At 54.5% G+C, this 25,768-nt stretch overlaps 2 protein-coding genes and 1 long non-coding RNA gene across 16 annotated transcripts in view; 1 reads left to right on the top strand and 2 right to left on the bottom strand.

The window, feature by feature from the left end:
• Positions 1–29: 29 nt before the first annotated feature.
• NCF1 (neutrophil cytosolic factor 1) lies at positions 30–17,088 on the bottom strand. Its single transcript, XM_072837540.1, has 11 exons — positions 16,970–17,088; positions 12,101–12,181; positions 8,715–8,790; positions 8,418–8,583; positions 7,325–7,380; positions 5,033–5,155; positions 4,456–4,563; positions 3,447–3,564; positions 2,135–2,242; positions 1,585–1,730; positions 30–1,162 (listed from the first exon to the last, which is right to left on the bottom strand). The coding sequence occupies exons 1-11, from the start codon at positions 17,039–17,041 to the stop codon at positions 1,041–1,043; spliced, it is 1,176 nt and encodes a 391-aa protein (XP_072693641.1). The 5' UTR covers positions 17,042–17,088; the 3' UTR covers positions 30–1,040.
• A 103-nt stretch (positions 17,089–17,191) lies between these two features.
• LOC140639101 (uncharacterized) lies at positions 17,192–21,377 on the top strand. Its single transcript, XR_012035947.1, has 2 exons — positions 17,192–17,767; positions 20,641–21,377. It is a non-coding gene; the product is annotated as an uncharacterized lncRNA (long non-coding RNA).
• A 3,073-nt stretch (positions 21,378–24,450) lies between these two features.
• LOC140639095 (general transcription factor II-I) overlaps positions 24,451–25,768 on the bottom strand; it is a 113,235-nt gene continuing 111,917 nt past the window's right edge. For all 14 annotated transcript variants that reach the window (XM_072837510.1, XM_072837513.1, XM_072837518.1 and 11 more), the window contains one exon: positions 24,451–25,596. The gene's annotated coding sequence lies outside the window, so the exon portion shown is untranslated. The remainder of the gene's footprint in view (positions 25,597–25,768) is intronic.

The following is a 25,768-nucleotide window of genomic DNA, read 5'->3' as shown; positions in this document are numbered from 1 at the left end:
AAAACAATGAAACTAAAAATTAAACAAGATTTTATCTTACACAGTTTTTTATTTTAATTGCAACTGAACAAGCAAAGGGGTTGGGATTCGCAGTGGTTAATTCTCCCACAGCTTTGCATGATAGCACTTGATGGGCTGGACTTTTCCAGCAAACCAAGTCTGCAAAAATGCAAATAAAGGGCCCAGTGACCTTCTCAAGGTCTCTTTCAGTTGTTGTGACCCTCAAGTTGTTCTCTTGAGAAGCATCAGCCCCCCCTCCAAGGGACCAGCCTCTCCCATCCTCTTGTGCCACCTCCCATACAGGAGGGGCAGCTGCCTTCTTGATAAGCGGCTGCTTTTGTAAGATTTGCAGCTCCGGGCTGCACCCTGGTGTCTTTGCATTTTGCAAAAGATCCACCAGCAAAGACTTTGAGGCCAAAGGCTGGCAGCAGTTGCTTGTGGGGGCGATGAGGGTCTGTTCATCAATGAATAATTGCTTTCTGGTACAACCTCCTAACTGGGCAGCCTTTCAGTGAATAAATCAGAGGTGCTCCCTCCGTATACCTAAATTACCAATTTTCTTTGTCACCGAACTAAGGTGCACACCCTGCACACTGTGGCACCCTTCTTTAGGACTCTTCTGCAGTGGTACCAAAGTTTTAGCAGGCAGCTTCTGTCCAAACAGCCAGCAGTGGGGGGGGCAGGGGGGAACGGGTGCACTTGGCCCCGTGCAAACTTAGTCTCGGCCAAGGCCAGGGCAGAGTGCAACCGGACCTTGGTTCTTGCAACTTCCCCCAACCTCCCGCCCCAGCAGAACTCACAGCCTTCAGTTCTTATTTTATAAATATCCCCAAAGGCGTGCCCAGCCCAGCCCGCCCGGCTGCTCTGCAGAGCCTCTGTCCACTCCAAACAGCATTTACTATGAGCGGCCGAGCCGTTAGGTGGGGCGGGGCCGGGGCTGCCAGAGGCATCCAGACCTCCGGATCTATACACGTATATACAGGGATGGGACCCGACAGGGCGGAGGGGCTAGGACGCCATCTAGGGGAGGCGACCCGGCCTCAGACGGAAGACGCCAGCTTCCGCTTGGTGCTCTCGCTGCATCGGTGCAGGATAAGGTCTGCGCTGGGCCGCGGGGGCACCGCGGGCTGTGGCTTCGCGGGCTGGGTCGCTGGCTGCTCCTCTGCGGCGGAAAGCGCGGCCGGGTGAGAGGCCCCGCCCCGTCTTCCAGGCCCCGCCCCAGGCAGCCCCGCCCCCAGGCCGCTGCGGGCTCTCCCCGCGCGGGCTCCCTGGGCTTTGCGGCCAGGACTGCTCCTGGCCCCGCCCCGGCCCCGCCCCACCCAGGCCCCGCCCCACCCAGGCCCCCCCATCCAGGCCCCGCCCCCATCCAGGCCCCGCCCCCAGGCCGCTGCAGGCTCTCACCGCACGGGCTCCCTGGGCTTTGCTGCCAGGACTGCCCCTGGCCCCGCCCCACCCAGGCCCCGCCCCACCCGGGCCCCGCCCCACCCGGGCCCCGCCCCACCCGGGCCCCGCCCCACCCGGGCCCCGCCCCACCCGGGCCCCGCCCCACCCAGGCCCCGTCCCCAGGCCGCCGCGGGCTCTCACCGCGCGGGCTCCCCGGGCTCCGCGGTCCGGGCCGCGCCTGACGGCGGCGCTGCTGCAGAAAACGGACGCTGTTGCGCCGATAGGTGTCCTGGCTGAGGCGCTTCCGCGATCGCTGGTGGATGCTGTGCGCGTTGCGGATGGACGACCTGGGCCCAGCGGGACGGGGGCGTTGCTCAGCGCCTGGCTATCCCCGCCGCGCCCGTGTCCCCTGCCTGCGGGGACTCGCAAGACCGGCCCTGGGGTCTTGGGGAGCGGGGCAGGCGTGCAGCTGCCCCGCAACAACGCGGACTTCTGCCGGGCGGCAGAGCCCAGGCCCGGGTCCCACGCCCCTCGCCAGGCTGAGCCCGGCCCCTCCCCAGGAAGCCCTCTGACCTGCCGCAGTCGTCACGGCCGCCCCCAAGGCCCCCTCACACCCCTGCGTTCCCTCCGCCCCGCGCCAGCCCCGCCCCCCGCCCCCAGCACTGCCAGTCCAGGGCCTGGGCCCACAGAGGGGCCGTGGTACACCCTCGTGGTACCCTCAGCCCCTTCCAGCCTGGGGACCCTCGCTCACCTGCGGGGCGGGGCCCCTCGGCTCTTGATCTGGCGATGCGCCTGGGCAGCATCCTGCCCGGACTTCTGTAGGTACATGGATGGGAAGTAGCCGGTGATGTCGTCTTTCCTGCAACAGAGGCAGTCCTTGAAGCCCTGGCGGTCACACGGGGAGTAGGGGCCTCAGATGAGGGGGGCTCAGAGATCCCTCTAAACAGTGGGGGTTAAGGCAGCTGGAACTGGGAGACGCCCATAAGCCTGGCTGACACCAGACCCTGTCCCTCTGGGCCTCAGTTCTTCCATCCAAGCAACATAGGCCCCCTCAGCCACGATGTTGGTGGTGCTAGGAAGTTAGCAGGTCCAACTTGACCCTGGGGACATGTGTTTGCAGTAAAACATTTGCAACAGGGTGTTTATCAGGGTTTTTTTTTTTTTCCCTTTACAGCCACTGCTTTCTGTGTCTAAAATACCTTTGCCTACCTCCGGGTCACCAAGTTCCCCTATGCTTTCTTCCGAAAGCTCTTTAGTTTGGGGTTTTGTGCTTGGTCAAATCCATGACACATCCTGAAGAAATATGCATGGTGTGAGGTAGGGGTCTATGAGACTTCCCTCCATGTGGATACCCACTGGTTCCAGTTTCCAGCACCACTTGTTGAAAAGACTTTTCTCTCCATTCTCACTACTCTAATTTGGGAGAAAAAACTTGGCATATTACAAAGCATGCTTGGTAAAACTCTGATTCTTCTTGGCTTGTGGGAAAATCACAGGCAGATTCTCAGGGGTGCAGGATGGGCAGTTAAATCAAGTGAGAGTCAAAAAGGTTGAGAATTCCTGCCTCTGAGCCCCCAGCCCAGAGCCAAGCTGATGGCAGATGTTTTGGCCACAAGCTCACTGGGACTGAGAGGGTGTACAAGGACCGGGGGAGGCCCAGCAGGTCCAAGGAGATGGCTCTAGAAGCCACCAGGGTTCTGCTTTGCCCAAGAGGAACAACCAGATAAGAATCAATTACAACAAAAGATTTAAAAGGAGAAGGGATGACAGTTCTCAAATAGAATAATTAACACAAAAATTAACTGTGTTGTAGAAGGAATAATAGATGGCGAAGTGACCCCAAATCACAAAGGAAAAAGGTACCCACTCAGGCAAGGATACTGAACCCTGAGAGACAGGTTGTGGTGGGATCTGCTGATCTGCTGATCTGCTACCAAAGTAGAAACTGAGTCCAGAGAGAGGTGGTGGTCTACCCAGAGCCACACCCGGGGTCAGCACTGAGCCCAAACACACCATGCCCCAGGCCGGGGCTGACACTCAGGGTGGGAGGGGCACTCTCCTACCTGACGACCCACCAACCATCCAGGAGCTTATGAATGACTTCGATGGCTTCGCCTTCCTGCAGGGACATTTCATCCTCCATCTCGGCAGTATAGGCTTTGATGGTGACATAGGGCTCACCTGGTCGGCCGTGGGGACAGGAGTGTGGTGTGATGGTCCGCCCGGCACTGGCCTGCCTCCCTTCCCCTTCTCTTCTTTCTGAGCCTGAGGCTTCCTCCAGCTAGAGCCCAGGACCACCCTCCTCCCTGCCTGCTCCTTGCTGGCCTCCCTCTGCAGGCTCCTGCCACCCACTCGTGGGGCACCCTGGAGGGAGCCTGAGGCTGTCTGAGGGGCAGAGCCTTGGTTGGGGGCTTGAGGCCGTGGACGCAGGCACAGGGGAGGAAGGTCCCAGCAGGGCAGGGACACTGACCACCCAGGGGAGCCCGCCCATCCCACTCCCACCATCCACACCAGGGTCCAGGCACCTAAACAGGAGGAGTGGCCAGACAAGGGGTGCAGGTGTAGAGCACCCATCCATGTGGCACCTGAGCCACTTGACTGCAGCGTGTGTACACACCGTTTCCAGTTTTTCCAGAGATGCCATAAGCCCGCAGACAATTGTGAAATCTCTCCATTGTAATTTATGGGCAATCAACTCTAATTTATTTCGACCTCCACGTGAGCCCCATCGAGGGGACCTGGGGACTGACTGCCAGTTCTCCGCTTCCAGTCAGCGAGGATTCCTCCGCCTCCAGGCAGTGCTCCTTCCTGAACCTCATACGGCCCGGAGGGACCCCTACGTATCTCAGGCGGACCTCATCGCCCTCGCCTCTACTCTACCTCCTGGTTCTCTGTCCTGACCAAGGGCATCACCTGCTACCTGGGCCCCTCAAGCCAGACTATGGAGTCTCTACCCTGACTCCACTGCCCAGCCCACAACCATATCCAACCCCAAAGTGGCCACTTCTCAATATCTCAGGGCCCCTCCAGTCCCTTCCCCCACATCCTATGGCCAAGGAGGGCAAGTGGCACCTTCGTAGTTGGGCTCTGGGTCCTCTGCCTCATCAGGACTGTCCAAGGGCTCCAAGTAGGACGCCGGGACCCAACCTCGCTTTGTCTTCGTTTGGCAGAACCACCAGCCTGGGTGGGGAAGTGGGGGGTGATGCAGTAAGTCTGGGCGGGCCTTGAAGCCTGCGGCAGCCACCAGGGTGGTAAGGACTCCCAGACAAGGACACACAGACATCCACCACTGCGATTCAGAAATGTCACCTTCACACACTCCACGCCAAAATCACATACAGACACACACACAAGGCCCAGGATTTCAGCTCAGAAGCTGCTTCCCACACGTCATGCCCAGAAGCTGGCCTGGCCACTGGGACATAATCCGGAGATGCACAGATGCCCGCAGTCTCCCCGCGGCGGGGGGGGGGGGGGGTGCACCAGAATGGGGAGGACAGAAGGGGACCCCCCGAAGGAGCCACAGCCCATAGGGGACGGGGTGGGGAGGGAGCCCGAGGCTGTCTGAGGGGCAGAGCCTTGGCTGGGGGCTTGAGGCCTTGGACGCAGGCACAGGGGAGGAAGGCCCCAGCAGGGCAGGGACACTGACCACTCTCGCTCTTCTCCACGACGTCCACCACGTCACCCGTGGCTAGAGCCATCTGGGAGCTCGAGGTCTTCTCGAAGTCAGCAATGGCACGGTACGTCTGCAGGATGATGGGGCCTGTGATGTCTGGACGGAGGGAGGGCAGGGTCAGTGGACAGTGAGGGGATGGGCTGCCTCCTCCCGGCAGTCCCCCGCTCAGGCTTCCAGACTGGCACTGGGTTCCCATCTCCACCCAGCCAGGCGCACGGGAGGTGGACGCCCCCTGCCAATGAGAAAGCAGCAGAGACAAGCTCGTCTTCACAGCCCTGCATTTATTGAGCACCTAGTGTGTTCCAGACACTAGTCATGCACCTTACACATGCTCCTTCTCACTTGATGAGGTTAGGGAGCAGCCCTCCTGGACCTTAATGTGCACACAAATCATCCAGGGATCCCGCTGGAAGGCAGGTTCTGATTCCAGAGGTCTGCAGTGGGACCTGAGCATCTTCATGTCTAACCAGCCCCCAGGTCATGCAACTGCATGTTATGTACTGAAATACATCTTTTCCCCTCCCCCCAAATTCCCATGTTGAAGCCCTAAGCCCCAGTACCTTAGAATCTGTATTTGGAGTTAGAGCCTTTAAGGAGGTCATAAGGGTGGGGCCCTCACCCCATAGGACTGGTGTCCTCATAGGATGAGGAGGAGACACCAGCAGGAGTACGTGCACAGGGGAAGGCCATGTGTGGGCACAGCAAGGAGGCAGCCGTCTGCACACCACGGAGATGCCTCCACAGAGCCAACCCTGCCCACACCCTGATCACAGACTCCCAGCCTCCAGAACTGTGAGAAAATACATTTCTGCTGTTTAAACCCCCACCCCCAGTCTGTGGTTGTTGTATGGTGGCCCACACAGACTAAGACACTGCTGGTCCCTGGACCACACTGACTGGCCCATGGCACCCGTCCCGGCATCCCACTGACTGGTTGAGATCCTGTTCCACCTTTCATGTCTGTGTGGCCCTTGACCTGAGTTTCTTTTTTCTTTTCTTTTTTTTTAAGATTTTATTTATTTATTCATGAGAGACACACAGAGAGAGTCAGAGACACAGGCAGAGGGAGAAGCAGGCTCCACGCAGGGAGCTTGATGTGGGACTCGATCCTGGGACTCCAGGATCACACCCTGGGCCAAAGGCAGACGCTCAACCGCTGAGCCACCCAGACGTCCCATTGACCTGAGTTTCACCTTAAATCAAGCCTCAGTGTGTCCAGCTGTAAAATGGGGATAATAGCACTCTGGTCCCTACTTCATATTGTTATAGAGATAATTGCATGTGTTAATACATGCAAGACATTAAAATAGTGTCTGGGAGCACCTGGGGGGGCTCAGTAGGTTGAGCATCTGCCTTCAGCTCCGGTCATGATCCTGGGTCCTAGGATAGAGCCCCATGTCAGGCTCCCTGCTCAGTAGGGAGCCTGCTTCTCCCTCTTACCACTGCTCCCTCTGCTTCTCCTCCACACCACTCGTGTTCTCACTTGCTCTGCTCTCTCTCAAATAAATAAATAAAGGAATCTTAAATGAATGAATAAATAAATAAATAAATAAATAAATAAATAAATAGTGCCTGGGACAGAGTAAGTTCTCGATAAATGTCAGGTTGTATTATTAACAATTATCATGCAATACAGATCAGATACTGTCAGGCCTCTGGGTGACCCCTGATGACCACCTTCACCCCCAGACCTGTCTATTCAGTCAGCCAGGACACCCCTGGCTATAGGGAGCTGGGATCATGCTGGGCTCTGCAGCTTCAGACATGAGCTCTGAAAGCTTCACTGTCCAGTGGCCGCCCCCCCCCAGGTCCCCAGGCTTTAGTGCAGCCACTGAGGACCCCCTGCCCTGGCCTTGGCTGCACAGCCTCTGCTCAGGAATCCCGATCAGCTGAGTGAAGTAAGTCAGTCGGAGAAGGACAAACATTATATGTTCTCATTCATTTGGGGAATATAAATAATAGTGAAAGGGAAAATAAGGGAAGGGAGAAGAAATGTGTGGGAAATATCAGAAAGGGAGACAGAACGTAAAGACTGCTAACTCTGGGAAATGAACTAGGGGTGGTAGAAGGGGAGGAGGGCGGGGGGTGGGAGTGAATGGGTGACGGGCACTGGGTGTTATTCTGTATGTTAGTAAATTGAACACCAATAAAAAAAATAAAAAATAAAAAAATAAAAAAAATAAAAAAAAAAAAAAAAAAAAGGAATCCCGATCATGTCCCCAGCCCCCACAGGGTGACCTACAGCTAGCTGCCCCCACCTCTCACCCGTGACACTGCTCTTGCCGTCTTTGGGCACCAAGTAGGTCTCTGGCTTTTTCACCCTACGGGAAAGAAGAATCTGGGTGAGGCGCTCAGCTTCCTGCGGGGCGCGCAGAAGCTCCAGGCAGACCTACAGAAGAACTTCCCAGAAGAAAAAGGAACCTGGGATGTGGGGGTCACTGCTGGGGGAAGGGAGCAATGGGACTGACAAAGAAAGCACCCCCCGCCCCAGCCACCTGGGGACCCAAGGAAGGAACCAAGTGCTGAAGAGAACACTCTGGTCTGGGAAAGCCTCCTGTTACTTTGGAGGCTAGCTCCCTTCTGGGGCCTCAGGGGTATGGCCAACGGGAGTGGGCATCCCTGCCACCCAGGCCATGGGAGCCGTGCCACCCGGCACCGGGCCAGGGGTGGGCTCAGGGGCCAGCCCACTCAGGCCGAAGCACTGGTGTCTGTCCGCGGTGGCCTGTCCTCCAGGCCCCACTCGTACTCTGTACTCAGTGAACAGAGAGGGACACAGAGAGGAACCTTCTGCAGCCAGCCTCCAGCAGGACAACACATTCCCCTGAGACCTCACTCAGCTTCTCAGATGCTTTCCATGCTGGGCCCTGGACCAACGGGCAGGCAGACAATGAGGTGACAAAGCGGAGGTGTGCTGCGCTCAACACCTGCCACCAACACCCCACCCCACCCCGCCAGCCCGGCTGGGGCTCCGCGCTTCACAGTTTGGAAGCACTCTCCACAGCACCCATTACGACATCTGGCCCTTACCACCCGGTACAGGTGGGGAACCTGCTTTCAGAAGGCAGGGTGAGGACAAGGACCTAGGATCTCAGACTCCCAGCCCACAGAGCCTCCCCCGAGGTTCAGGGGCTCCAGGTGGAGACTTGGCAGGGATGCTGTGGAGGGGGTTCCAAGTTACATGGGCCAGAGTCGGAATCCTGCCTCCTTCTCTTTGGGGCTGTGTGACTTTGGGCGAGTCGCCTCCCCTCTGAGCTTTAGTCATCGGTAACACGGGGGACGCCCTGCACCCCCTCCCCAGGCCGAGCTCACCACCCCCTTCCCTCTCCCGCTTCGGGGACAGAATGAGGGGGCCACTCACTGGCTGTCCGTGGGAAGCTTGAGGTCGTCGGGGCGCACTCTAAAGAAGTCGAGGAGTTGGGGGCAGCGGGAGATCTTGACAGGCAGACCCATGAGCGTGTTGTAGTACTCGGTGAGCGTGCCCTGGCGACTCTCGGCCGCCCGCTGCCCATCGAACCACCGCGGGGCTGGCCGGGCCGGGGAGGGACACCGAGAAGCCATGAGCATTGTCCCAGGTCACGACCCAGAGGGGATGGGGGTGGAGGGGCAGCTCGCAGGGCAGGTGAGGGGATCCAGGACGGGCCACCCTGCTCCTCACCTGGCAGGTGCGGGATGATCCTGTTCTCTGGGTTGATGTCCCCTGCCTCGATAGGAAACATTTCCTTTAACATTTTCTAGACACAAAAGAAAGGATTGAGGAAGATCCTTTATTACAACCTCATAAAAGCACAGGGTTGGAAACAACGCTCCTGATCCCTTGGGCTGGTGCCATCCTTGGCTCTCTCTTTCTCTCTCCTCCTACATTCCCGCCAGCAAGTCCTTCTGGTTCCAGTCCTAGAATTTATCCAGAATCTAACTCTTCTCACTACCCACACAGCCCCCACCTCGGGCTGTGCTTCCTCCGAGCCCGGGTTACCACAACAACCTTTCACCTTTGTCTTCAGTCCAGCACCATCTTCACATTCAAATTGGATCCTGTCTCTCCTCTGCTCAGAACCCCTCCCTGCCTCTAAGCTCACTCAGAATGGAAGCCAAAGGCTCCACGTTAGTCTACAAGGCTGTGCAGACCAGACCCATCCTGCCTGCCTCACTCACCTCCTCTGCCACCACCCTCTTCTCGCTTGTTCACTCTGCTCCAATCATCCCCGAATACTCCAGGCCTGCTCCAGCCCCAGGGCCTTTGCACTTGCTCTTCCCATTCTTCCCTATATTTGTTAATAGCACTTCCTCTCTCTTTCTCCTTCTACAAGACTTTGCTGGGATGTCTGGGTGGCTCAGTGGTTGAGCATCTCCCTTTGGCTCAGGGCATGATCCCGGGATCCTGGGATCGAGTCCCACATCGGGCTTTCTTCAAGGAGCCTGTTTCTCCCTCTGCCTGTGTCTCTGCCTCTCTCTATGTGTCATTCATGAATGGTTAAATAAGATCTTTAAAAAAAAAAAAAAAAGACTGTTCAGATATTACCCATCAGTGAAATCTCCGTGACAATTTCCCCTCCTTACTCAGTCCTCCCGTCTACCTCCTCATACTGATTAATTTTTTCCATAGTTCAAATAACTGCCTAACAGACTATATAAGTTACTTACGTTTTATTTGTCTGTTATCCTGACTCCTCTACTAGAATTTAAGATCCACAAGGGAGGGCAAGGACTCGCATCTTTTTTATGCCCTTGTCCCCTTCCGAGCATCTCCCACGCACCAAGTAGAACGCACCTGGCACTTAGTAGGTGCTTGATCAATAGTTGTTGAATGAATGAGTTCACCAATTAGCAAAAGGGGCTAATCCGACAATGGAACAACCCAGAACAGTGTAAAGAGGAGAGATGGAGCCGTGCACATATCAGCATGAACAGGTCTCAAAAACTGACCTAATGACAGTAACAAGGCAGAGAAGGAGGCAGCCAGCATACTGAGGACTTCTAGAAAGGCTGTGGAAAATGCATGCTTAACACGATTGCATCTTGTGCTTGGACTTGTGTGTGTGCGCGTGCATAGGTGTGCATGCAGTGCCCCAGGGCTGGAGCTGACACAATTGCATGGGATAAAGGGAGCTTTCTACTTCCTTTGTAGTGTTTTATTCCTTTATCTTAAAAAAGCCTTTTGGGAGGCCTGGTCGGCTCAGTCAATGAAGCAGGTGACTCTTGATCTCAGGGTTGTGAGTTCAAGCCCCACGTTGGGTGTAGAGCTGACATAAAAACAAAACAAAGGATCCCTGGGTGGCGCAGCGGTTTAGCGCCTGCCTTTGGCCCAGGGCGCGATCCTGGAGACCTGGGATCGAATCCCACATCGGGCTCCCGGTGCATGGAGCCTGCTTCTCCCTCTGCCTATGTCTCTGCCTCTCTCTCTCTCTCTCTGTGTGTGTGTGACTATCATAAATAAATAAAAAATTTTTAAAAATTAAAAAAAAAAACAACTAAACAAAGCCTCCTAGCAAACAGCATAGTGACATCAATTGTGATTCAGAGTCCTAGGTGTGTAGGGCTGCTTATAGTCTTCTTCATGTTTATCTGCATTTTGTTTTTATTTACTCATTTACCTAATTTTTTTTTTTAAGTAGCCCCCACGCCCAGCATGGAACCCAACTCGGGACATGAACTTAAGACCCTGTGATCAAGACCTGAGCTGAGATCGAGTCAGATGCTTAATGAATGGACTGAGCCACCCAGGCTCCTGGCTGGCTCAGTCAGTAGAGCATGAGACTCTCGAAGTTGTGGTTGTGAGTTTGAGCCCCATGTTGGATATAGAGACTAAAAAATTTTATGGGAGAAGTGCAGGAAGGCACGCCACTCCAGGACTCACTACCCTGCTTACAGAGGCCTTTGTGGATGGACCCTCCATCCACATTCTGTCTCAGACCAAGACCCACCAAAAGCCACACTCTGCACACTATGCTCCCCAATGACCATCTCTATTGTGTCTGGCCTGGGGAACCCCATGGGGTTTTAGAGCCTGTGGGAATCTCATTCAATCTGGCTGACAGCAGGTGCCCACAAAGCAAGAGAACCTGAATCCTGGGGTGTCAGGATCACCACCCTGCCTTCTCACCTGCCCAGGGTCCTCATTGGGCCAGTGACCATGAGTCAAAGAGCAGGCTCTTGGGATGACAACCTGGTGGTGACACTAACCAGGCTGTCCCCTGCAAGGACAGAGGAGGCACGGCCCTTAACATCCCCTGAAGTTTATCTTGAATGGGGACAGGGTCTCTGTGTGGGAGGATGAAACTATCCTGGAGCTGGAGCATAGTGACGGTTGCAAGACATTGGGAATGTATCTCATGCCACTGAACTGTGTGCTTAAAATGCTAAATTCGTGTTATGTGTATTTTGTCCCATTTAAACATACTTTAAGGAAATCTTACCATATGCAACGATGCAAATGGAACTAAAGGGTATTATGCTAAGTGAAGTAAGTCAGAGAAAGGCAATTGTCATGTGATCTTACTCATGTGTGAATTTAAGAAACAAAACAGTATCATAGGGGGAGGGAGGGAAAAATAAAACAAGATGGAATCAGAGAGGGAGACAAGCCATAAGAGACTCTCAACTCTATGAAACAAATAGGGTCACTGGAGGGGCGGGAGGGGGGCATGGGGTAACCGGGTGATGGGCATTGAGCAGGGCACAGGATGGAATGAGCACTCGGGTGTGATACGCGACTGATGAATCACTGAACTCTACCTCTGAAATTAATAATACACTATGTTAATGAATTGAATTTAAATTAAAAATAAAACGTACTTTAAGGAAAATGTCCTTTTAAGTTGAGAAGTAAATAACGTCCCCTCCCCCTCAGCTGTGGGCTGGAGCGCCCTGGGCTCCCCACCTGCTGGCCAGCACCCGGGCCACCCGCCCTCCAAGGGCACAGCTGGGCCCGCTGCGCAGTGTCCTCCCTGGGCACCCGCCCTCCTGGCCGCGCCCCGCGCCGCCCCGCGCACCCCCCCCCCCCCAGCACCGCCGGGGCCGGCCCGCACTCGCACCCGCACTCACGTGGAACTCGTAGATCTCGGTGAAGCGCCGGTAGACCACCTTCTCCGACAGGTCGTGCCACTTCACCAGAAACATGTAGACCTGGGGGGCCGGGCGGGGGACCCCGTCAGGGGGAGGGCGCGCCGCGAGGGGCCGCGGCTTCACGGAGCCCAGCGCAGCCCAGCTCCTGCCGCAGCTCCAGCTCCTGCTGCAGCTCGGGACCCAGGGCCCGACGCCCAGCGGCCCCCAAATCGGCTCAAGCTCCCGGTCCGTAAGGGGCGGCGGGAGGCCGGGCTGCGGCTCCCGGGGCTGGAGGGAGAGCGAGGCCGCTCAGCCCGGGGACCAGCTCTGCCGACCCACCGGAGGGCCCGCAGTGGTTGTGCGGGGCCCCGGGGGCTCAGCCGGTGAAGAGCATCGACTCTTGGGTTCGGCGCAGCCCGTGACCCCGGGGTGCTGAGGTCCAGCCCCACGGCCCCCCACACTCAGCAGGGAGTCTGCTTGAGACTCTGTCCCTCTCCCTCTGCCCCTCCTGCTTGTGTGCGCTCTAACAAATCGTTTTTTTAAATATTTTATTCATTTATTTATTCATGAGAGACAGAGAGAGGCAGAGACACAGGCAGAGGGAGGAGCAGGCTCCGTGCAGGGAGCCCGATGTGGGACTCGATCCCAGGATCCCGGGATCACGCCCTGAGCCAAAGGCCCGTGCTCAACCGGGAGCCACCCGGCCGCCCCTCCCTCTAACAAATCTTTAAAAATATGTATTTATTGGTTGTATGTTGGTTGCACGATTCTGATCACTAAAAACCGTTGAATTGTACACTTTATATAGGTGAATTATATCTCAGTGAAGCCATTATTAGAAAGAGAAAAAATACAAACTTGGTAAGGAAAACCAAGATAGAGCCAGGAGAATTCTACTGAGCCACAAAACGGAACAAATCACTGACAGGTGCATCCACACGGATGAAGCTCAAAAGCATTATGCTGAGTGGAAGAAGCCAGATACATGGTAGGATTCCTTTTCTATGACGTTCTAGAGCAAGTGCAACCAAGTAAAGGGGGAAAAATCAGAACAGTGGTAGCCTCTGGGGGTTGGTGGAGGGAGGGGACCTGGGGCAATGGTAATCTACGTCTTGATGAGGGTTATGTAGGGACATGTACCATCGAAATTCAGCAAATGTACCTCTAAGACTTGTGGATTTCATTTTATATTAATTTTACAGTGAAAGAAAAAAATAGGGGCACCTGGCCAGCTCAGGGGAGCATGCAAAAATATATACCACAATATTTAAAACAACAATTGTATACTAGTGGTGTGTGAACAAAAAAACCTCAGTGGAATAGGATACAAAATCTAGAAATATATCCAAGTACACATGGAAATTTAAAATATGATAAAAGTGGTATTTCAAACTACAGGAGTAAAAGTGAGCTTTTAGTTTCTCCTTTTTTAAGATTTTATTTTATTACTTTTAAAAAAGATTTTATTTATTTGTTTGACAGAGCACAAGCAGGGGGAGCAGCAGAGGGAGAAGCAAGCTCCCCCACTGAGCAGGGAGCCCGACGTGGGGCTCCACCCCAGGACCCCAAGATCATGACCTGAGCTGAAGGCAGATACTTAACTGCCCAACCATCCAGGTGCCCCTGAAGTTTTATTTATTTAAGTAGTCTCTATGTCCCATGTGGGACTCAAACTCACAACTCCAAGATCAAGAGTCACATGCTCTACATACTGAACCAGCCAGGCACCCAAGAAAATTATATTTTTCCTTCCTTCCTTCCTTCCTTCCTTCCTTCCTTCCTTCCTTCCTTCCTTCCTTCCTTCTTTCTTAAAGATTTTGTTTTTAGGGGCGCCTGGGTGGCTCAGTCAGTTAAGCTTCCAACTCTTGATTTTGGCTCAGGTCATGATCTCAGGGTCGTGAGATGGAGTCCTTATCAGACTCCACACTCAGTATGGAATCTACTTGAGATTCTCTCCCTCTCCCCCTGCCCCCTGATCATGTGCTCTCTCTCTTAAATTAAAAAATAAAAATAAAAATATGTTATTTTTAAGCAATCTCTACACCCAATGTGGTGCTTGAACTCACAACCCCAAGATCAAGAGTCTCATGCTCCATGGACTGAGCCAACCAGGTGGCTCTGTGTACCCTCCCACCCCCCCATCCCCCTGCTGCCCACCTCTCTATCTTTGCAAAGAGAAATATAGGAAAGATAAACCAAAATGAGTCTTTGAGCATATCTTTTTGTAAAGTTTTGATGTTGGATCATTTCATTTTTTAAAAAGATTTTATTTATTTATTTGTGAGAGACACAGAGAGAGAGGCAGAGACACAGGCAGAGGGAGAAGCCAGCCCCATGCAGGGAGCCCAACGTGGGACTCGATCCCGGGACTCCAGGATGACACCCTGGGCTGAAGGCGGCGCTAAATCGCTGAGCCACCCGGGCTGCCTGATGTTGGATCATTTCAAACATGTTAATATATTACATATTTAAAAATAAAATTAGATCAACAAGGATTTTTTTTAAGACTTTAAATTGGAAACAAATGAAAACAAATGAACTTCACTATCGAATGGGTCACAACCATATTAAAGAAAACTGGAAAAGGAAAAAAAAATCCAAGTAACTTTTACAGTATTTCTACCCTCAATCCAAAAGGAGAAAAAGAAAAAAAAAAACCTGCAAAGAAAACTTAGAATTGACTTCATAGGTTTGTAGGCTGATTGTTCATGATGGCGCGGAAGCCGTCATTGTGATAAAACAAGCTCATGTGGTTTGCAGGACCGAGCAAAGGGGTACAGCTGTTAATCTAGTGGGCGCCAGGGTTCTCGTGGAGAGACGGGCTCTGCAAACATAAAGCAGAGTAACGAGAATGAGATGGAATCGCTCTTTCCCCGAGTCTGAAAGGACCTCAGAGGCAATGAGCCTCAACACTCAGCGTTGAGATCTAGGGTTCTGACACCGCCCCCCACTGCAAAGAAACAGAGGTCCTTAGTGCAGTGGTCGAGTCCAGGGCTCGGGCTGGGAAGCAGCAGGTCAGCTGGAGCGTCTCGTTCCAGAAGTTAAGAATGTGCTCAGAGAATGCCAGGCTATGTCCAAAGAGCACAGGGAGCCAGCTTGAAGGGGCTCCCACTGGCCCCTTCCGAGACGATGGGAGCATAAGATGAGGTACGACAGTGACGGACGGTAGCCCATGGAATAAAAGAGAAATCCACACGTCCACATTGACACAAGTCAGTAGGAAGAGGGGAAGAACTTTACCGGTAAAATGTTAGCTACTAAAGGCAGAAGCAACAGTAGAGTTTAAAAATCACTATTTGGCGCTCAGTATAGCAATTTGACTCAGGCAAGAGTCATCCACATACTGTGGAAGGAACAGGAGATGCATATAGTTGCGGAGAATCTCCCCGCAGGTTAATTATTCATCACAAATTAGTGATGAAATAGTAACTTTACAGTAGAGACACTTAGTGATCGAAACTAGCATCACCAACACAGGAACCAGCAAAGTCGCCTGCCGCCTGATAGGATCGGCGAGAACACAGTGTCACTTCTGGGGTAGTTCTGCCACCGGCACATGACCCCAATCTAATGAAGAAGGGTTAGACAAAACTTTTTGTAGAAGGGACATCCTACAAAACGACTGGCTCCAGCTCTTCAAAATGTCAAAGTTGAGAAGGACAAAGAAACATTAAGTCTGACCCAAGAGCACCTGGCTGGCTCAGTTGGAGGAGGGTGTGATGCTTGATCTCGGGGTCATGTGTTCGAGCCCCATGTTGGGTATAGAGATGACTTAAATAAATAAAACTTAAACAACAACAACAAAAAAAAAACTGACCCAGATTAAGGAAGTCTGAAGAGTCACAATAAGTGAAATGCAGCAGGTGGTCCTGGGTTGGATCCCAAACCTGGAATATTTTTACTACAGAGGACAAGTAGGGGAACAGGTGAAATCTGAGTGAAGTCCGTGGGTTGGATAACAAGTGTTTCATCCACGTTAATTTGCTGATGTTAACATATTTGCATTGTGGTGTAAGAGAATGTCCTTGATTTTAAGAAATACACAGTAGAGAGGCGCCTGGGTGGCTCTCTTGGTTTCTGCTCAGGTCATGATCTCACGGTGGTGAGGTTGAGCCCAGGCACGCAGCGCGGGAGTCTATTTGAGATTCTCTTTGCTTCTCTCTCTCTCTCTCTCTCTCAATCTCTCTCTCTCAAATAAATAGATAAATCTTTAAAAAAATACATACATAGTAGTATTTAGGAGTAAAGAAACACAATGTCTCCCATTTGCTCTGTAATGATTCAGAAAAGTCCCATTCAGAGAGAGAAAGAGTTGGGAGTCGGGGGGAGAAGAGAGAGGGAGGGAGGGAAGAGGGGGACAGGGAAGGGGAGAGACAGGGAGTACAGATGTGGTGGCGGAGGAATGTTGGAGCTATTGGTAGTTTAAGTTCGAAATTACTTCAAAATTAAAAGTGAACAAGAAGAAAAGTCTCGGCATAGGATGCTAAAAGCGCCCTACAAACACCGTACGGTTGACCAAGCAGAGTTCCTCCCTGGGCTTCCTCTGGCCTGGGGCACCCTGGGGTGGGGTGGGGTGGGGTGGGGTGGATGTGTCTGGGCAGACGCGTCCCAGCCTCCCAGGACGGGGTGGGGTGGCCGCTCGGCAGGGTCATGTAATGTAAGGGACCCCACAGCCCCCGGGGACAGATGGCTGCTCCTGGAGGAGCACTGCCTGGGAGCTGGGATGGGGAGGGCTGCGCGAGGAGCGCCCTGCAGGGGTAGGGCGCCAACAGGGGAGTCCTGGGGGGGGCGGGGGAGCCAGGAGGGCAGCCGACTGGGGCCAGGCCCCTGCCCTCCCGCCAGGGCCGGGGCGCCGGGGTGGCTACTCACGTAGTGCTGGCTGGGGACGAAGCGCTTCTCGAAGCCCAGAAGGGCGATGTGGCGGATGAAGGTGTCCCCCATGGCTGGGCTGCGGGGCCTCCCCTCCTGTGGGGCGCTCCCAGCTGGGCCTTAAATGGGGTGGAAAGAGGAAGTCACTTGGGTCTGGCAGGGCTGGGGGTGGAGGGGCAGGGAGGGCTCTGCTTCTTCTTTCACTTTCTGGGATTCCTCAGACTCCCGGCGCAGGCATGTGGCCGGGAGCCCCGGCTGTCCTCCCCAGGGTCTCTGAGCCCCCAGCGGGGGGGAGGGTGCCCATCCTTCCCTCCCTCCCTGGCCACCTGAGGACCAGCCACATGGGCTCCTCTGCTCCCTTCCTGCCAGGCTCTGCAGCTGGGGTGCCACCTGGACCACCGCCCACGTGTCCCCAACTCCCTCCCTGTCTTGATAACTTCATGCAAAATGGCAAAACTTCATGCCCCCCCAACCCTTTTGTTTGGTCCAGAGCACTGACTATAATTGACGTCCTGCCTATTCGTTGTGTGTGTTTTCACGGCGTCTCTCCTCAGCAGGAGTGAGCCCTGAGAGCCCGGGCCTGGCCTGCCCACTGGCTTGCAGAGGGCGCTGCACACGTACTTGGGTGGTGGCCGCTCGGTCCCTGAGTGAACCAGCGCCTCCGTGGGAGCAGGAGAGCACCAGGTGCATGTCCGCAGGGGGCGTAACTGGGGCCCAGTGGTGGTGGCGACAGGCTTTGAGGGGGACTCGCGTTCAGATGCTGAGCAAATGGACCCTCAGGGCTGACTGCGTTTCCTTGTGAGTGAAATGGGACCATAAGCTCTGCTGAGAGGGGACGTGGGGTGCAGAGGTGAGGGAGCCGCGTGCGAGTGGGTGAGGGGAGGGCGGGGCTGGGGCCTGTCGCTGGCGCCTAGGCCCCAGGTGGAGGCCTGGGAGCTCCGAGGTCGTGGAGCTGGTCCGGAGGTCACGGACCCAGGCAGTCTGGCTGCGGGCTCAGGTCGGCGGGGTCAGCTGGTGGCCCAGATGCACCGACTCCAAGATGGAGAGGCCACCAGCACTCTGAGCCCCGGGTCCCCCTGGACTCCCGGGGGTGAGGTGGCATCCGGCAGAGGAGCCAAAGCCTGGCATCCTGTGACTGTCGCCGTGACCGGTCGGGTTGGTGGTGGTTCTTGGTTTCGTCTATGAGATGCAGGGGTCATGCCCTCTGCTCTGAGAGGTTTGCTCGGCACGTCCCCTGTGGTCACCGGGAGGTCACCAGCGCTGGGTGCGGCCAGCCTTGCGAGGAGCTGCCGGACAGGACAGGAGGGGACAGGAGAGGAGGCGGACGGAGCACCCTTCAGCAGCTGGGACGCCGTGTGGACCACCTGTCCACGGATGAAGGCAGGGCGGCATCCCCGGCTGGGTGCCCTCCCCGTCAGCAGGTGCTCACTCTGGGGAACGCGGCGGCCCCAGCCTGCGGGGCCACGCGGCCCTTTTCTGTGGGTGCCTTGTACTTGGGTGATGGTTAGAAAATGAGGACGAGACAGGTCGTGGTGGGCGGTTGTGCCTGGTGGCAGGGAGTTGGGGGAGGGGGCCCTGCAGCCACCAAGCGCCCGGAGCGCTGGCGTCTGCCACCCCTGGCCCGTGGTGCCGCCCCAAGTCCCCGCGGGGCCCCCAGCCCGGCTCACCTGGGCGCACGGAGGGCGGGGTGGGGGGGAATGGGGGGGAGGTGCGGCTGCGACTGCGGCCTCGGCATTTCCTTCCCTCTTCAGCGGCCTTTCCACTTTTGCGTAACAATAACAGGCCCGGCAGCCAGCGGCCAGGACAGTCGTGCTGTCACCAGCTGTCAGCTGCCACCTTGCCACTTCCCTGCAGTGGCCTCCCCAGACCGGACCTCCTCCCGGGGCACCCGCAGCCGGGCGCATCCAGGGCGCACTGCGAGCCCAAGAGAAGTCCTGCTGTCGCCGGCAGGGACTTCTGTCGCTCCCCAGGCTCAGAGCCTTTGGGAAGCCGAGAGGGGACTAAGTTTCATTTATGGGTGAGACAAGCTAGTGATCAAAGGGTTGAAAAGAAAAGAGGGGATGAGCAAAGTGAAGGAGAGGATGAACGGAGAAAAGTTTTTTTTTTTTTTTTTTTAAGCTGGGAAGATTCAAACTTTGAAAAAGTTTTAAAACTTTTATTGTGAAATATACTGAAAACAAAAGTGTACAGTTTGGTGATTATCCAGTCCTAACAAGGAAGCCGGTATCTTGTTCCCCATCAGCAGCATATTAGAGCAGCCCAGAATGCCCCCCACTTCCCCTCATGGCGGGCAGGAGGGGCTTGCCCTGGGTCGGGAGGCCTCTGTGTTTCTGAACATCTTAGCACAAGGAGGCTGTCGGAGAGGTACTATTATTTCCCCCACTTTGTAGATGGGAAAACTGAGGCACAGAGCGGTCTGCGGGTCGTGGCGGCTAGTAAGGGAAGGGCTGGGACTTGAACCCAGGCCGCCTGGACCCCAGGGCCATGCTCCCGACCCCTGGGCTCCCCTGCTCTGCCCTCGAACATGTGGATGGGGATTCACGAGGGAGGAGTCGGCCCCTAGAGAGACTCTCAAGTGGGCCGCGCGGGGAGGCAGGCAGGGCTTTCCCTCCGGCCTTGTGGGCCCTCACAGCTTTCCTGCCACCGCCGGCCGCACCGCCAGGCCTTCCCCACACGGCCCGGCCGGCTAGTTCCTCCACCAGGAAACCCCCGGGCTGGGCCCTGGACACAGGCTGAGCGGGGTAGGGGTGTGGGTGGACACCGCAGCCTGGGGCCTAGGCGACCCCCCCCCCCCCCCCGCACCGCCCTCGGTCTTGTGGAGGGAGGGAATCTAGAGCTTTCCAGGACGGGGACCGTCAGCCACTGTTGGTTCTCTCCCAAGTGTGACCTAAAGGCCTCCTGCTGCCCCTCCCCGGGTGAGCACAGCCTGGATCGCAGTCCGGGATGTGCCGGGCCAGCCCTGGGCACCGGGTCCTCGAGCGGCCGCCGGCCGTAGGGGCTCCGGCTGGAGGTGGAGGCCGTGACTGCAGCAGGTGTCTGCGGGCAGAAGTCCGGGTGGCTGGAGGGCCGCTTCGGCTTCTCAGAAAACCGGACAAGGATTGGGCTCTGGCTGGGTCCGGGATGAGCCCGGAGGCCCCGTCAGAAGGGATCCGGGCGCCTGCGATGGGGAGGGCTCAGGACACACTCAGGCCCACCCCTGGGCATTTCTTCTCCCCCTGGGCCCTCGCCACCCGCTGCCTGGGCAGTGGACGCACACACACCCCTGCTTTGGACTCGGACTCCACTTCCGGTGTGTGCATGAGGGGCTTGGCCAGTCACCCCCGCCTCGGCGTCTCCACCTGGGAGGTGGCACAGACAACCGCACTTACTCCACGGGCCGTCGTGGGCATCACGTGAGGTTCAAGTGCTCAGCTTGGCAAGTGGCCTTTATCAGGTGCAGACTGGGCCCGGCCCTGAGGTCAGGAGGGCACGGCAGTGGGCCGGGTCCCCCCCCCCCCCCCCCCCCGCCTGCCTGCGGCAGGGCCCATCCCAGCTGTTGAACCCGGGCTTTGAAGGGATGGGGAGGGATTGGTACATGAACAGCAGCAGGGCCCCCCCCGCCCCCCGCTCCTGGGAGGAGTGAGAGGCTCCGACCCCCTAACCAGCCCCCCCCCCCCCCCCCCGCCCCGCAGGCTCACGTGCAGGGGCGTCATCTGAGGCTTTCATGACAAGGTCAGGCGCAGGACAGAATCCGAGACCAAGGGCTCCAGCCCCGGGCGGCCCCGCTGCACTGCGGCCCCGGCAGAGCGACCGTCCGATGGCGCCTCCCCCGGCCCACGGCCCGCTGACACTCCTTGCTGACTGGGCCCAGAGGCGTCGGCCACCAAAGCTATCTGAAGCTCATCAACCAACCACAAAGGATAAATCCAGCAGCAAGCTGCTACCACAGGGGATTTTGTGGTGATCTTTGAACTTGAAGCTGACTCCAGTAATGAGGAAATCAGGCCTCCAGATGCAGTCACAGGGCTGGGCTGCCATTTACAGATCTGTCTGGCCCTAGGACAGCCGGCAGGACCATGGAGTCTGTGACTTGCCAAGGGCTCAGTCCCCTGCCAACAGGTGGTGGACAAAGGTGAGAAGCGGCTGCTCCTGCCATCTTGCAGCATCGGTCTTGAATCAAGTGCCAGGCCCACTGGTCCCCTCTGAAGGCCAAGCCAACACCTGCTATGGCTTTTATGACCACACCCCATAGGCTCCTCACTCCAAGCCTGCATTTTTGGAACCCCTCGCCTACTGTACTTTATCAAAGATTTTCCCAAAAAGATCTAGACTGGTCACTCGAAGGGAGAGGAGAATTTTGGTCTGAATTCAATAGATCCTTTCAGGATGTTTCTGGGTCTTCTTAGAGCCCGTGACATCTAAACTTCTGGGATGTGGTCTTGCTTTCTGCCTCTGGTTGCGTCTACCCAATAATGTTTACTGAAATGAGTGGGGACATTCATTTCCCCCATCCAGGTCCCCTTGGGCATTGCCAAGGGCATGGTCCTTGATAAGAGTCATTATTACGGAACTTAAGATTCTAGATGAACAGAGATCACGCAACAAGTTGATGCTGTGAAATGCTTCTCAACCACCTGGCCTTGCTTCTGAGAAGGAAATCCGGCAGGAAACACCTTTACTAACTGGTATTGTATCATAGCTCACTTTCAACTTTACAGACACTTCCTTAAAATAAAACCACAAGGTATGCGTGTCTCGGGGTGGGTGGGGGGAGAAGGGGGAGGAAAAGTGACAAGACCATTGCTGATCAGAGTAATGAAGCTGGGGAAAACCACGAGCCAATCCAACCGCCTGTTATTTAACCCAGTTCCGGGGTTAAATCCAGGGTGAGGAAGCCCCTCTGGAGCAGCCAAGCTAGGTCCACCCACTGTACTTGTCACCAGGCCACCAGACCCTCAGGGACATGGGATTTCTGCAACTAGCTGCAAAAGCTTTCAAACCTGTTCTTAGAGCCAGGAAGACTGGCAGCCGCGGGGTGAGGTCCAGAAAGCCAATCACCCTTACACGTGGGAGGAAGGGTCCACCCTGCAGAGGCTGGGAAAGCAACTTTGGCGGGGGGGGGGGGGGGGGGGGTATCAATAGAAGGATGAGCAGCCCCGTTTGTGCTCATCTCGCTGGACTGGGAGGTCAAGAAGCAAAGGAAGAGCTGCTGTGCTCAAGAAAGCAGCCTACAGGCCCTCAATTCCTGGAATCCTGTCCCCTTCTTCATCTCCACCCTAGGGAGCCCAAGGCTTCTCTGAGGGAAGACATCACGCAAATACACACCCAGACACTGGGGCTCCCACTTAGGAGACACCCTTCGGTGTGTGACAATCATCTGCCCACTATTGTTAAACCAACCAAGTCCCCTGCATTTAGGACCGGGGTTGGGGTGTTTAGTACAGTCTAAAAAGGTCTGGTGTCAATCCCCTCCCCCCCATCTTTTTCCTCCCAACACATCTTTTCAGTCTTTGGTGGTGGTGACGGTGGCACAGAAACGAGGATGCTCAGAATAACCGACCTTAGAGGGGGAAGCAGCTGCCTGTTGCGGGGAGGAGCACTACCGTGGGCACCCTGAAGGCTACTGACCAGTGCTCAAGCCTTGTCCCAGTCCCTGCCCCGGGAAGACCCCGGATGGGGGCATGATCACTACACAGTCTTTACTTCCTCCTCCATGAAGTCTCAGAGCAATTTTGGCCCGGGGCCAGAGCACACTAGACACACCTCACCTCACAGATCACAGGATCTGTGATCCTTGGAACCAGCGAGAGGTCTCTCAGGATGTGCTCCCCGCCAGCGAGGTAATGCCATCTCTCAGCGCAGACCGCCCCCCCCTCAGGGCCACCCCACCCTCCATGGCGAGGCCTCCCAAGAGTTCCAGGGAGCAAGCCTCACATTCCCCACCACTGAAGGTCCAGAGCTTGTTAGCACTTGGCCCCACTCTGCGGATGGGATCTAAATCCTACAGCCCTGGGACATCCGTGTTTCTTGCTTGTGCTGTTTTTTCTGATGGAGATTTCCCCCAGGTTAACAGCTGTCCAGAAGTGGAGGTTGGATGTGGTAAACAAAGCCTGTGTTCCTCATCACTACATCCCCCAGTTAAAATTCTCTTTAACCAAAAATCCTGGACTAAGGAGGCTGTTTCAGAAACCCTAAGCAGGTTGGAAGTACCGACGAGACCTATCTGTGCCATTTCATTTTTCCATTTGGAGCTCATTGACCTAACAAAGACCCCAGTGGACAAGTTTAATCTCCCTCCCTCCCTCCCTCCCAGGATCCTGCAATCCTCCTGTGGCCCTATTTATACACACACTGCTGCCCCGTGGGCACCAGGGGGCCAGGGCCACCTGCCATCCAGGAAACCAGCCCAGGGCATCCCCAAGGGCAGGGAGGCAATCTTGGAAGGCAGCGCCCTGGCTGGGACACAGGGGCTAGAGAGACAGGCTGGAAGGTTCTGGAGAACACGGTGAGCCAATGAGAACCACTTGGCTCCTCCAGCAGACGGGACAGCAGTACCCCTTGCTGAAGAGTCCCCATTTCTTGAAGAAACTAAGCTTGATTAGAGGGGAGGCAGAATGGGCCAGGACAGCATTCCCTAAGCCCTTCAAAAGTTACGTACATGCTTGCAGTGCTGATTCTGGGCTGTCTGTCCAGAGTACAGAAACTGATCGGTTTGGCAGATGTGAAATAAAAAAAATATATAAAAAAAATAAAGGAAAAAAGGAAAGCAAAAGCTTTCTATATACGAGAACAGAAAAAAATGTGTGTATGTGCAGAGTATGTTTACACTGGACGTACACACTCATGCCAGATAGGAGGAAAACACATCTGCTTGCTAGGTCTGTAGTCCCACAAATTTTTGTTAAAAAAGTATTAGATGTAAGTGTTTATTAACTCCTTTTAAAAATGGCCCGTGGATGGAGAGGTTTCTTCTTTAGTGGCTGGGACGGGAAGTTGTGGGTTAAGGGCAGCAACAGCAAGGCTGTGTACACTTTTTAAGAACACTTTAAAGGAACCACGAGATCTGCCATAGTAGCTGTCACCCCATGTCGGTTGTAGATTAATAAGCAGCGAGTTCTGCTTTCTTTTTTCTTTTTTCTGAGTTCTGCTTTCTGTCAACACACTTGGGTCGGGTCAAGGGAGAGGCAGGGGCTGTGCTGGGAGAAAAGGAAAAAATCTGTAGTATGTGTAATTTTTTTGTTTGTTTTTTTGGTGGGAAGAGCTGGTGCACGTGCTCTGTGTGGGGAGGGAACTTGCCTCAAAATCCCCTGGAAGCTGCTTACAGCTGGCATGTCCTAGCTGGAGAGTGGGGGGCTCAAGCCCCAGCTCAGAATAAATGCGCACTGGTCTCGGAAAACCCGTGAACAGTGCTCATCTAGCCTCCTCCACCTTGCACTCCACCTACCACCGAACCGCCCACCTGCCCCAGACATAATCATGAAAACACCTTTGAAAGAAATAAATTAGTGTGTGAAAGGCATGGATGGATTTTATTTATTACCCTATATCTACAATTTAATTTGAGGTAAAATATAAGCAACACATAAAAATGCCTATTTCTGCTACCATGTAATATAATTCTCCATCGTGAATATTGTGATAAAGCTAATGAAAACTCTATGCCATCACATACTCTAGCTTCTCATAGCTGGTATTTTACAACTCTCATTGTCTGTGAAATCCAACCCAGGTAAGATTCTCCCACAAAATGGCGCAGAATATCAGAGGGCGCGTCGTTAGCTTATTGGCCTCTCTTTCCCCACACTGGAGCCTCAATGTTACAAGTAGAGTTCTGAAACAATGAAGGCGATGAAAACCCCTGGAGTCTGGTCCGAGCTGGAAGTGTTCCAGAGAAACCTACACCACAACAGGTTGCGTGACCGCGAGGCTTTAGTGTCTGTCGCTGAGCTGGCCCAGACACTCCTACCTGATCTCACACTTCCAGTACGCCACGCACTTTATTTGGACGCACAGTCACCATGGAAGAGGTCCTCAGTATTCCATCAACAGGCCACACGCTGACATACTAACCTCTTACTGGCTTGTTAGGTGATCCAGATGGTGGTTGTTTTTAATTATGATAAAAAACATATGAACCATGATAGATAGCTTAGGAAAAGGTTTAGTCAAATATACAGATACTAACTGTTCACTCAGTCGTCAAGGAGAGCCGTGAACAAAAGGATCATTTAAATGATTTTTCAAATAGAAAAACTAAAAGGACTGAACTATCACAGGTGTTTCTTCACTGCAGGAGCTGAGATGTTCCAGTAGGAGAGATCTTCGCTTGATTGGAAAATAAACACCATAGCTGAAGGCTCTGTTGATACGTAAAAAATCTGATGAGATTCATCCCTGTCATTTTCCCTGTCGTTTTTCCAGCATTGCTGTAAAATCCTTATAATACATTCCAAAGTAAACCAGCCATTCCAAATCTACAGTCACTCTGCTCTTTAATTCAATTCACAGAACTGCTGAAAAAGTAGACATTTCTATCTAAAAGTAGAAAAAAAGGTTTGTATAGAAGGTATTTCTGTTATACAAGTATATTACACAGCTTGGGGCAGTAACAGGTCCGAAAAGCTCTTCTCACCCACTGATACTTTAAGCTACAATAGGAGAGAAAACAAACAAGCAAGAAACCACATTAATCCGGTTACAGGAATTTAACATTGGCAAACATCAAAACTCAATCAGCACGTAAGGCCATGACCTGGACTAAGTCTATGAAATATCCAGACCAAGAAAAAGTCTTTGTATAAAAAAGTATACCATCAGGTA

The sequence above is a fragment of the Canis lupus genome, chromosome 8 (genome assembly GCF_048164855.1).
Source record: "Canis lupus baileyi chromosome 8, mCanLup2.hap1, whole genome shotgun sequence".
In the NCBI taxonomy this organism is placed as follows: Eukaryota; Metazoa; Chordata; class Mammalia; order Carnivora; family Canidae; genus Canis; species Canis lupus.
The sequence above is the reverse complement of the archived record's forward strand: the minus strand, read 5'-3'. Positions and strand labels throughout refer to the sequence as shown.